Source organism: Callorhinus ursinus, unplaced genomic scaffold, assembly GCF_003265705.2.
Source record: "Callorhinus ursinus isolate GAN/ISIS: 27379988/994484 unplaced genomic scaffold, GSC_fseal_2.0 scaffold83, whole genome shotgun sequence".
Lineage (NCBI taxonomy): Eukaryota > Metazoa > Chordata > Mammalia > Carnivora > Otariidae > Callorhinus > Callorhinus ursinus.
The window spans coordinates 2,335,603-2,346,923 of NW_027397145.1; the positions used below are offsets into that span (position 1 = coordinate 2,335,603).

At 45.9% G+C, this 11,321-nt stretch overlaps 1 protein-coding gene across 3 annotated transcripts; it reads right to left on the bottom strand.

Moving 5' to 3' along the window:
* Nucleotides 1-439: 439 nt before the first annotated feature.
* Nucleotides 440-11,303, bottom strand: KIF20A (kinesin family member 20A). Of its 3 annotated transcripts, none has more exons than XM_025852266.2 (19): nucleotides 10,999-11,302; nucleotides 10,351-10,536; nucleotides 9,137-9,226; nucleotides 8,912-9,031; nucleotides 8,106-8,244; nucleotides 7,553-7,740; nucleotides 7,341-7,467; nucleotides 6,964-7,158; nucleotides 6,744-6,855; nucleotides 6,578-6,646; nucleotides 6,213-6,356; nucleotides 5,900-6,065; nucleotides 5,624-5,788; nucleotides 5,358-5,497; nucleotides 4,275-4,377; nucleotides 3,593-3,791; nucleotides 3,266-3,357; nucleotides 2,667-2,804; nucleotides 441-954 (listed from the first exon to the last, which is right to left on the bottom strand). In XM_025852266.2, exons 2-19 carry the CDS (start codon nucleotides 10,513-10,515, stop codon nucleotides 637-639), a joined length of 2,670 nt encoding a protein of 889 aa, XP_025708051.1. In that variant the 5' UTR covers nucleotides 10,516-10,536; nucleotides 10,999-11,302; the 3' UTR covers nucleotides 441-636. The 3 variants fall into 3 exon arrangements, with proteins under 3 accessions (XP_073743945.1, XP_025708051.1, XP_073743944.1); XM_073887843.1 differs by lacking the exon at nucleotides 10,999-11,302 and adding an exon at nucleotides 10,761-10,858; XM_073887844.1 differs by lacking the exon at nucleotides 9,137-9,226 and having other exon boundaries at nucleotides 440-954; nucleotides 10,999-11,303.
* Between the last annotated feature and the right edge of the window lie 18 nt (nucleotides 11,304-11,321).

Sequence of the window (11,321 nt, forward strand, 5' to 3'; positions counted from 1 at the left end):
TGTTGTGTTCTTGGAGGGTTTCAGGGCTGTGCATGTGTATTCAGTAAGAGGTAATATGCTAAGACTATAATGCTGCTGTAATAAATTTGAACTGTAGATGCCATGGATTATTCTGAGCTCAGGGCCCAGCCTTCCTTTACTGTTTCCAGAACAGGTTTGTTACCCAGTCACCTCTTAAGGAATGACACTTCATTTTATATTAAGGAAGGTTTAGAGTATCTAATGTCCCTTGAATTCATTTCTTACAAAGCTTTTCTTAGCTTAGCTGTACACTAGTTACCCATCTCCATTGGCATTCCTGTGCAAGGTTCCAAGGAGCCCAAATGATGTTTAATTTTCAATTTTTTCCGTTTTTTACGTCCTTTTTTGATGAATTTGCTAAATTTGGAATTCAAACAAAAAATGTGAAAAAAACACAAATGTGAATAATATGTTTATTTAATATAACTTTTTGTGTGCATAGAGAAACCATATAAGTAAAAAAGCATGAGATTATATAGGTGATTATATTACAAAAGGGAGGAAAATAACTAGTGTCTGTGTATTGCATTCTGGATACAGTTCCAGGTATTGGTAAAGCTTTTTAAAAGAGACCTATTTCTCAGGGCAACGACTGCTCTCTCCTTCCCCACAGCCTTAGTATTTTTTGCCAAAAGGCCCAGATTTGAGTAAAGGGGAGCGCCGTGAGCGCAGGATCCGGGCATAAGGGCTGCAGTCTGTTGAGCTTTGGCAGGTGGGTGTTCTGGGAAGTAAATTTCGAAGAAACGGTTTCTTCCCTGGGGGCTGTTGGTTTGGTTGCTGGTTTTCCTGGTTGGCACCAAGGCGCTTTTTGGTAGAAGCCTGGCCTTGGAGTTTTAGTACAGTATGATACTGCTCTGCGATGCATGCTGCCTTCTTCCGAAGGTCCAGTTTTACTAGCATCATGTTATTCTGCAGCTCGGCCAGGGTCTGATCCTAAGGAGGATGGATAAAGTTAAAGAAAGCCTTATGGTCTTATGTATTTTTTTTTTTTTAAGATTTTATTTATTTGACAGCAAGAGACACAGCGAGAGAGGAAACACAAGCAGGCGGAGTGGGAGAGGGAGAAGCAGGCTTCCTGCCGAGCAGGGAGCCCGAAGTGGGGCTCGATCCCAGGACCCTAGGATCATGACCTGAGCTGAAGGCAGACGCTTAACGACTGAGCCACCCAGGCGCCCCTTGGTCTGGTGTATTAGAGAAACTAAAGGGCAAGGTAATACGTGCCATCCACTACCTAGTTACTAACAACTGTTTTTACAAAGATTAATTCTTTAAAGTCAGAGCTTATCATTGAATAGGGGGTATTTTCTTTAAGACCCAAACAAATAGCACTGAACAGAAGGACGTTTTCTAATACATGACATGAGCTTGCCTAAGTTTACTTAACCTCCAAGAATCCTAATGCCTATGTATTAAGAGCTGTGTTTAGGGGCACCTGGCTGGCTCAGTCAGTAGAGCATGCGACTCTTGGTCTCAGGTCATGAGTTTGAGCTCCATGCTGGGTGCAGAGATTACCAAAAATAAATAAACTTAAAAAAAAGAAAGCTGCATTTAGTCTAAGTTTTTTTTTCACTCTGTAATCAGGGTGCCTTTTACTGATGACAGTTGTCATAACTTAATTGTTAGTGTTTTGTCTTAGTGGTATAAAATAACAGTTTCGGGCGCCTGGGTGGCTCAGTTGGTTAAGCGACTGCCTTCAGCTCAGGTCATGATCCTGGAGTCCTGGGATCGAGTCCCACATCGGGCTCCCTGCTCAGCGGGGGGTCTGCTTCTCCCTCTGACCCTCTTCCCTCTCATGCTCTCTGTCTCTCATTCTCTCTCTCACAAATAAATAAATAAAATCTTTAAAAAAAAAAATTAAATAACAGTTTCTTAAAATCTATGCATCTTGACTTTGTTTTTTAAATATTTATTTATAAAGATTTTACTTATTTGACAGAGAGAGACAGGGATCACAAGCACAGTGAGCTAGAGAGGGAGAAGCAGGCTCCCCACTGAGCAGGGAGCCCGATGCAGGGCTTAATCCCAGGACCCTGAGATCATGGTCTGAGCCAAAGGCAGAGGCCTAACTGACTGAGTCACCCAGGCGCCCCTATTTATTTATTTACTTTTAAGATTTTTTAAATTGATTTTTGTGAGAGAGAGCACACGAGGTCGGGGGAGGGGCCGAGGGAAAAGCAGACTCCCTGCTGAGTACGGAGCCGCCTGCTGCAGGGCTTCATCCCAGGACCGCGGGATCATGACCTGAGCTCAAGGCAGACACTTAACCAACTGAGCCACCCAGGTGCCCGACTTTTATTTTTTTAAGTAGGCTCCACACCCAATGTGGGGCTTAAACTCATGACCCCGAGATAAGAGTCACATACTTTACTGACTGGGCCAGCCAGGTGCCCCTTAAAATCTACGCATTTTGGATGAAATATGAGAATATCTACTTCCATAGGGTTGTTATAACAGAAAATGCCTATAAATTACTTAGCATAGTACCTTGTACTTAAATAATTTTATTTTGCAAAGAAGAAAAACTCCCCTCCCTTAAGACTAGCCCAAAAATCTCTGCCTTTCTCTTCTGCTTCTCATTTATTTTTCCTCACATATACTCTGGAGTGGGCTGATGGGAGAGAAGGATATATATAGGGTACCCTAACCTGTTTGATTAAGATGTCATCACAAGTGGTCAAGGCTTGGCGTAGTTTTCCTGCCCCAGTGCTGTGGCAACAGGCTCTTTCTGCTGACTGAAGAGACTCACCAAGTTTCTGAAGCTCTGTCCGCAGCAGCCTTATATTCTGAAAAGAATAAGAGTAGGAACCACATTGTGGTCAAGATCAACCAGGATAATGAGCTGAAGGAATTGGATAGCCATTTAAAGAGAAGTAAAATTAGAAAGGCTAGTCAGCTAAATGAAGTAGCCACTCTGCAGGACTGGGCACAAAAAACAAAAACAAAACCTGGTCCTCACATAAACCACAGGTACAGGGCTGGAAGGTGCCTTAGGTAAGAGCCTTGGTAACAGAGAAAGGTATAAATTACCTTTTGGGGGGCGCCTGGGTGGCTCAGTTGGTTAAGCGACTGCCTTCAGCTCAGGTCATGATTCTGGAGTCCCCGGATCGAGTCCCGCATCAGGCTCCGTGCTCTGCCAGGGAGTCTGCTTCTCCCTCTGACCCTCCCCCCTCTCATGTGCTCTCTCTCTTTCATTCTCTCTCTCTCAAATAAATAAATAAAATCTTTAAAAAGAAAAATAAATTACCTTTTGGCCCTCCTCTAATTTCTTGTCCACATCAGTGGTAAAGGGCTTGGCTGAGGGTGGTGGTTCTAACATTTTCTGATACTTCTGTAGTTCTGAGGGAAGGAAACAAGAAACTTGTATGCTTTCTAGCCTTGGACTTACCTCTTAACTGAATGAACAGTAGCTTGCAGCAAATATAAAAGGTGAGGCCATGTGCATCCTAGAGTGAAAGGTCAGGAGATGTAGCTCAGAGTTGAGGAAATGATCTTGGAGTTGGGAGTCTAAAGGCCCAAGTTTGAACAGTTCTCTGAACTACTCCTATGCTTTGTGCCCTCGCTCCTTCCTTACCTTCAGTGGTGGAGTTGAGCTCTGCTCTGCACTGTTCTAGTTTAGCTTTAATCTCATGGAGCTGCTGATTGGAGGCAGAAGCTGCCAGCCTTTGTGACCGCCGAAGGGACAGTTCAGACCCTGATTGTTGAGGGGCTATCGGCTGCTGTCTGGCTTCCTGCAAAAGAGCTTCTAGCTCTTCAATTTTCTCATCCCGTTCCTAAGAGGGAAGCAGCACAGTTCCATCCAGAGTCAGACAAATCTTGCAAGAATGGATGACTGAACAGTGAACAAAACCTTCCCTGACAATTATGCCTCAAAAGCCTGTTAGAAGTGTGCCTGGGTAGCTTAGTCAGTTAAGCGTCTGACTTCGGCTCAGGTCACGATCTCCGGGTCCTGGCTATTCACTCAGCGGTGAGTCTGCGTCTCCCTCTCCCTCTGCCCCTCCCCCCTGCTCATGTTTGTGCACTCTGTCTCTCAAACAAAATCTTAAAAAAAAAAAAAAGAGCCTGTTAACCCTTAAGCCATTTCCAGGTCAACCAACCCTTAATTCATAGACCGACACCTAGATAGTACTTTTTAAAAGACTAGAAAAAACTGAGTTACATATTCCTGCCCTACCAGAGTTTATAAAATCTATTTACATCAGACAAGCTAGTGATGGGAATCAGTGGCTAGTTGGGGCTGCTTCAGGGCAACTCACCTGAAGCTCTTCTTGGTAAAAACTTGTAAGTGATTCTTTGAGGATCTTTAGTTTCTCTTCATACATTTCCTCTAATAGTTCCTTTTGTGTGTCCAAATGTTCACTGTCAAAGGGGAAAAATGGATAAAGAATGTATATACACACACACATGCGCACACACAACAGAATATTACTCAGCCATAGAGAATGAAATCTTACCCTTTGCAATGACATGGACAGACTGAGAAAGTATTATGTTAAGTGAAATAGATCAGACAGAGAAAGACAAAATACCATATGATTTCACTTTTATGTGGAATCTAAAAACAAACAAAAAACCAGACTTCTTTTTTAAACAGACTCTTAAAATACAGAGAACTAGTGGTTGCCAGAGGGCAGGGGGGTGGGAGGAATGGGTGAAATAGATAAGTCACAAAGATGAAAAATACAGCATTAGGAATATAATAACACTGTAATAATGTATGGTTGAAAAATGATGACTACACTTACTACGGTGAACACTGAATAATGTATAGAATTGTCAAAAACCTAGGTTGTACATGTGAAACTAATATTGTGTGTCGATTATACTTCAATAATAAATTTTTTTTTTTAAGATTTTATGTATTTATTTGACACAGATACAGCGAGAGAGGGAACACAAGCAGGGGGCGTGGGAGAGGGAGAAGCAGGCTTCCCACGGAATAGGGAGCCCGATGTGGGGCTTGATCCCAGGACCCTGGGATCATGACCTGAGCCGCCCAGGCGCCCCAATAATAAATTTTTTTAAGAGCAAGAGTGAGTCAAGAGGGAGGGTCAGAGAGAAAATCTAAAGCAGGGTGAATGCCCAGTACAGAGCCCAATGCGGGGGCTCCATCTCCTGACCCTAGATCGTGACCTGAGCCAAGATCCAGAGATGCTTAACCGAGTGAGTCACCCATGCACCCCAATAATAAATTTTTTTCAAAAAAAGAAGGTAAGGGGGTGAAGATTCTGAGGAGTAAATCTGGAGGACAGAGCTTGGGGCACAACTCTATCCTAGTCCCTATTCCGCACCCTCTGTCTGGTCTAGCTGACAGACCAAGAGCGGTTACTAGCTGATACCTGCACCACTGTTCCCGTTGTTGCATCTGTTCCACCATCTCATTGCAAATTTCATCACGGAGCTGCATCTCCAGCTGCAACTTTTCCTGCCGTTCTTTACAAAGCAGTGCTTTCATGGCTTCCACCACCTGCAGGAGCTCCTGAAGGGACACAGTTCAGAAGTGATCAGATGTCCATGCCCCACAAAGGTGAAGGCCCACCTGGAAGGCAGCATGGGAAATATGTAGCCATCAAGCTGCTACACCAGAGCTTTCTTGCATTCTCACCTCTTTGCCATACATGGAGATGTCAACTTCATTTTCAATGTCATCATCAAGGCCTGGTTCTGTCTTAGCTCCCATCTCTAAGCTGGGAGATGCCCGCAGACTGTGTTCCTTGATGAATGAATGTAGCAATGGGAATCCCAGTTGCACAGGTGGAGCATGCACAAGCTAGGTGGGGAGGGGGTGGGAAATCAAGTGAATTCAGAACTAGTCCCTAGTAGATTCCTTAAATAAAGGTACCCGCCCAAAGTGAGCACAACCATTACACCTACAGCTTACCTGGCTGGCAATGGCTGAGAACTTGGCCACATGAAGGGTTTCGTCATAGGTAGATGAACAGGGATTCACATTGACAATCATGCAGGAGCGGCCTCTACCTGTGAAGAAGCCTTGGAATACTCGAGTCAACTTGCTGTCACGAAAGGGAACCAGGTTCTGTTTTGACCTAGCAGGAGATCAGAGAACAGAGCTATGAGCAGAATTCCAGCCCTTAGAGTATCCCAGCACCATCCCCAGTGATGACTGGGAAGTCTCTTAGCAAACTGCAGTGCTCCAGACCATCCTAGCCCATGGAGTATAGCCAGAAGCTCACCGATTCTGCTGGTTTTGGCGCAGGGCAGCAATACAACGGCCCAAGGTGTGCAGGGAAGTATTAATGTTTCCTGCTTCCTTCAGCCGCTCACCACTTTTCTGATCTTTACAGCGCTCTGAGCCAGCCAGATCACAGAGTGACAACCTTGAATGGTGGACAGGATCTGACATAAGGACCCCCACATAGTATGTGCTTTCCAGCCCTTCATATAGTTCTGGGGAGGGGAGGACCCACCAAGGATTGCTGTACCCAAGGAAGCAGAGCAAGACTCTAATAGAAGTAATTCCTCTGAGGACCTCCCTTAACCCCTGCCTCCAGTACCATTTATGACCAAGAAGCCCACATTTCTAAATGGAAAAACTCACTCGCTGATCTTGGGGATGATATCCCCTTCCCCCTGAAGGTGCAGGATCCGTATCGAGAAGATGCTATGACTGGAAATCAATAAAAGTCACTGTATCTTCCATGACTAGGTGGAGGACTATTGTTTCCTAGAACACAGTGAAAAGTTGACTCCCACCGCCCACTCACCTGCGACTAGAATTCTGGTTCAAATGGGTGCTGGCAAAGCTCTGGTTTTTACGACCCACTTTGAGCAGTTTCCAGGCCTCCTCAGCATCCTGAACATGAACCCAGTTGAGATCTGAGGCAAAGAGAAGAAAGGCATATAGAAGATGGGAGCACCTAACTTGTCCAGGTTTCTCCCAAGTCCCGTTTCAGGGAAGTTGGCAGCCTCCCTACCTTCCCATACCTTTCACATAGGGATTGCCATTTTGATCTTCACAGAGCCGCAGAGTCTGCCTCTTGCGCTGCTGGCTAGGTGGTTCTAACAGGTCATAAAGCAGTTCATTGTAGATCTCAAAGAAGGAGATCCAGACGGAGAAGCGAATGTCTGCAGGGACACTCACAGGGGCAGTGTCTGGCTGTGCCCATCGGTGACTCGTTTCTGGGGAAGAAGCCCATGTACAGGGCATCAACTCTAGAGTAGTCCATCTCCCCTTTGGCCTGTGGGGGCCTTAGAAGGAGCAGCTTAGGTTGAAACCTCTGGTTTATAGCCCTGGAAGCTGTTGGGAGTAAGGGAGTGGGTTTCTACTGTTACCTGGTACAGAGCCTAGTCATGGTACATACCATCCAGCTGGCTACTGCTGGTCATGTGACTGGAGGAGAGCCCAGCGATGCCACTATCAAAGCTGGTGCTGGTACCCATCCGACCTTCAATGTAGACACTCCTCTTCAAGGAGGTGGACAGCTCCTCCTGGAGAGGCCCAGAGAGAAAATAAGCACAAAACTTTCCACAGATTTGTCCTCTTACCCCACCTCTGTGATCACCAGCACTTCACCTCTTGGAGGCCTCCATTTAGCAGGGCCAGTTTCTTCATTTCCTCCTGTCGGATCTGCTTGCTGTCTAGCCAGATTACCTCATTGAAGAGTACGGGCTTCAGATCAGGTGTTGGTTGAAGTTGGCCTTGGAGGCTATTGAAGATCAGAGCCAAGGACCGGGGTAGAATCCCTCCATCCTTGATGGTACCTGTAAGCATGGAAAGATGGACAGCTGAGTGCTCCTTCCAAATTCAAAGCATCAAAAGGCTTTTCCAAAGAAAACATCAGTACAGGGGCACCTGGGTGGCTCAGTCGGTTAAGCTTCCTCCTTCGGCTCAGGTCATGATCCCAGGGTCCTAGGACTGAGCCCCACATCGGGCTCCCTGCTCAGCGGGGAGCCAGCTTCTCCCTCTCCCCGTCACCCCTGCTCGTGTTCTCACTCTCTCTCCCTAATCTTTCTCTCTCGTTCTCTCTCAAATGAATAAACAAAAAATCTTAAAAACAAACAAACAAAAACCAAAAAGCATCATTACAGGCCAATCAGCAATTCTGTAAGGCCCACTACTTACTCACCTTGAATTGTGTGGGTTTTCCCTGAGTTGGTGACTCCATATGTATAAATGAGCCAGTTCTGCCCTTTGAGTACATCCTTTACCATTTCCTTCACGGTCAGGTTGAAGAAGGATGCCTGTCCCACTTCTGGCCCAAAGATCTAGAGACAGACCCAATTTCTCAGAGGCCCATCCCTCATCTCCCATTGCCTCCTGTACAGAGCCAGCAGATGCGTCCCTTCCTGGGTGACTGGCTCTGGAGACGACTCAAGCAACCTCTTCCCACAGTGCTTCCAGCTGCTCTCCAAACACTGAAGACGAAACCACCCTCTGCCAGTGCATCTTTCATCCAAATCAACAGATACTTCCAGGTACCATCAAGGATGGAGAGATCCTACCCCAGCCCTTGGCTCCAATCTTCAAATAGCTTCCAAGGCCACTGTGTGTGTAGCATCACACTACTCTTGGGCTACGTCTGATGCTACACACACAATGGCACACAGTAATCACAAGGGTGGGCTTTAGAGATGGATAGTTCTAGATGCAAGGCCTAACTCTACCACTGACTAGCTACATGGATTCAGCAACATAATCTTCACTGAGTCATAGTATCCTTATCAGGAAAATAGGGACAAGAATAATAATAATAGAGATGTTGGGAATTAATGCACATAAAGTACTCGATGCACTGACTCACACATGAGTCCCCAAAATTATAGACATGCATATATAAGGAACTCACAGTCAAGTAAAAGCCTTCCCCTCTAAAGAGAGAATAAAGTTGCCCCTAATATGTTGGTCCTTGTTCATAAACCAGTACCTCCATACCTGGGAAAAGGTGAATCTATGGGCAGCTTGGCCAATTCCCCTCTCATTGCTCTTCTGGGCAAAGGAGTCCTTGGGTGCCTGTAGAACAAGGGTCTCCACATTCTCGATACGGACACAATCCTGAGACGGGGTAAAAAAAAAAAAAAATCACAGAAGGGAACAATCCTAGGAACTTTTCCTGTATTGTATCATTCCATCTTAAATCTTCCCTCCTCAGACACTCACCTGATCTTCCTGTCGTTCCAACTCTGAAGGTAACAAAGGCCTAACTCTCAGGTATACTTTCACCTTCTCTGTACTATCCTCAGATGGAACCTGTGGCAGAATTCCAGGCAGGAATCAGCAGTTACTTCCAAGCAGATGGGCAAACACAGCATATTTCCAGAGAATCATGCTAACAGTACCCCCATTTCACCTCAAATATCTGTACAGCTAGCTACTCTAGTTCCATAATCATTCCAACCCACATGGGTTTTTTCACTGCTTTATCACCTGCACTGTCTTCAGTATCCTGGAAACGTTGGCCTGCCACACTGACTTTCTGAATTAGAACTGGTTAACTGGTATGCAAATCAGCATGTGGTATTACAGCAAAACATAGTAGTTAAGCACCTTGGAGGCAGACAAACCTAAATTAGTGTTCCAATTCCATCATTTAGAAGTATGACATCTTGAACAAGTTCTTTAGATTCTCTGCCTCTGTTTCCATATCTGTAGAATTGGGTTAATAATAGAACCCACTTCATTCATGCAACAGATATTTAGAGATCTGCCTACTATGGCCTGGGAACTCTAAGGCTCTGGTGGTCCAGAGGCAGGGACATTATCAAGGCTCCTGCTCTCATGAAATTTTCTCTATAAAACAGGAGACTTCCTAGTAGAATTGTTCTCAACCAGCGCCATTTCCCAGCCAAGGGACATTTAGCTAGGTCAGGGGAAGCTTCTTGGTTGTCACAGTGGGAAGGAGCTAGTGACATCTAGTGGGTAGAGGCCAGGTATGTTGCTAAACATCTTAAGGTACAAGACAGCCCCCTAAAACGAATTATCTGGCCCCAAATGTTAATAATGCTGCAGCTGAGAAACCCCAGCTTAGCATAAAGGCTCCAAAAATGGAAGCTACAGTTAATACTAAAAACATACCTAATGGCAGTATGATCTTGTGCAAATTACTTAACACATCTACGCCTCGTGGTGAGAGAACTCTTAGCCTTCCCTCTTAGGACGGAGAGTATGCACGTGAGAGTGTTTCCTTAATGGAATGCAAATAATAGTTCTTAAGGACACACAAATTTACATTTTTCACCTGTCGTGCTCTTAATTTTTAATTGATCCCTCAGACCCTTGGGATTGCTGCTTTGACCTCATACGAATTCTGTATGGACAACTGGTAGGCTGAGGACATCACTTTCTGCTGCCAAGCCACTGTCCAACTCCTTTACCTGCTGCTTATCCTCCAGGGAGGTGGAGATGACAGAGCAGTCTGCTATCAGGTCCTTACGTACGACAGACCCTAAATCTGCAGCTGTGGACTCAAACATGGGGGAGACTACAACCTCCTCATCTGACAGCAAGCCGGCTGGCGGAGAAAGGATCCCTTGAGACATGACAGCAGGGGCAGCTTAGGTCTACAAAGAGACAAGGGTGGGTAGGGAGGAGAACTTAAGGGACAGAAGAGGCTGCAAATTCTAGGTAAGAAACAATTTCCTTGCCCCAGGACACCTTCCTCTCGCTGCTTGAATTCCTACTCCCTTATCCCTTCAAATGCCAGTAGAGGGGTACGGGATAAGAGGAGTTAATCACGTAATCCTGTCTTAGGCATTTCCGACCGCCAAAAGGAATGAACAGATACCTCGCTCCAAAAGCAGAAGGCCACACTCTAATTAGGGTGCCTCGCCCACCGGTGTCGAGGAGGTGGTATATTTGCCTTAGGCTCCTTCTCCAACCTCACTCCAGGCCCAAAGGGAGGACAGAGGTATTAAAAAAAAAAAAAAAAATAGGGGATTGCCGCAGCTTCGCTTTCTAAAAGCCTATCCCGCGAGGGCAAGAACTGGTACGGCAGCTGGGCTCCGGCACAGCCGCAAACTCACCGAAGACGCGACACTCGCTCCTCCTCTGGTACCGGCTCACACACCCTGCTGCCGAACCTGGACTTTCGCCGTCTGAGAGCACAACTCCACCCACGAGGAGCACCTTTGTTACTGATACAATGTTTTAAATTACGCGCTGCATTCGTTCGGCCAATCAGACAGCGAAGCCTGCAGCTGCCAATCAGCGCAAGGAAAAGGGGCGGAAGCGACTGGTAGACGGTTTGCTCCGGCTTGACCCCTGCCTTCTATTGTGGCTCCGGGTTACCAACTGACGGAATTTTGAGTTGGGCCGCCTACAATTCTTCGCGCTTAACACTTTTCCT

Excerpts from the sequence above, each read along its gene's own strand:
- KIF20A (XM_025852266.2), bottom strand. The coding sequence starts at position 10,515 with ATGTCTCAAGGGATCCTTTCTCCGCCAGCCGGCTTGCTGTCAGATGAG. Across the intron at positions 6,647-6,743 it reads AACCAGAATTCTAGTCGCAG|TCATAGCATCTTCTCGATAC; the intron begins GTGAGTGGGCGG and ends ATTGATTTCCAG. Across the intron at positions 5,789-5,899 it reads TCTCAGCCATTGCCAGCCAG|CTTGTGCATGCTCCACCTGT; the intron begins GTAAGCTGTAGG and ends CTCCCCACCTAG.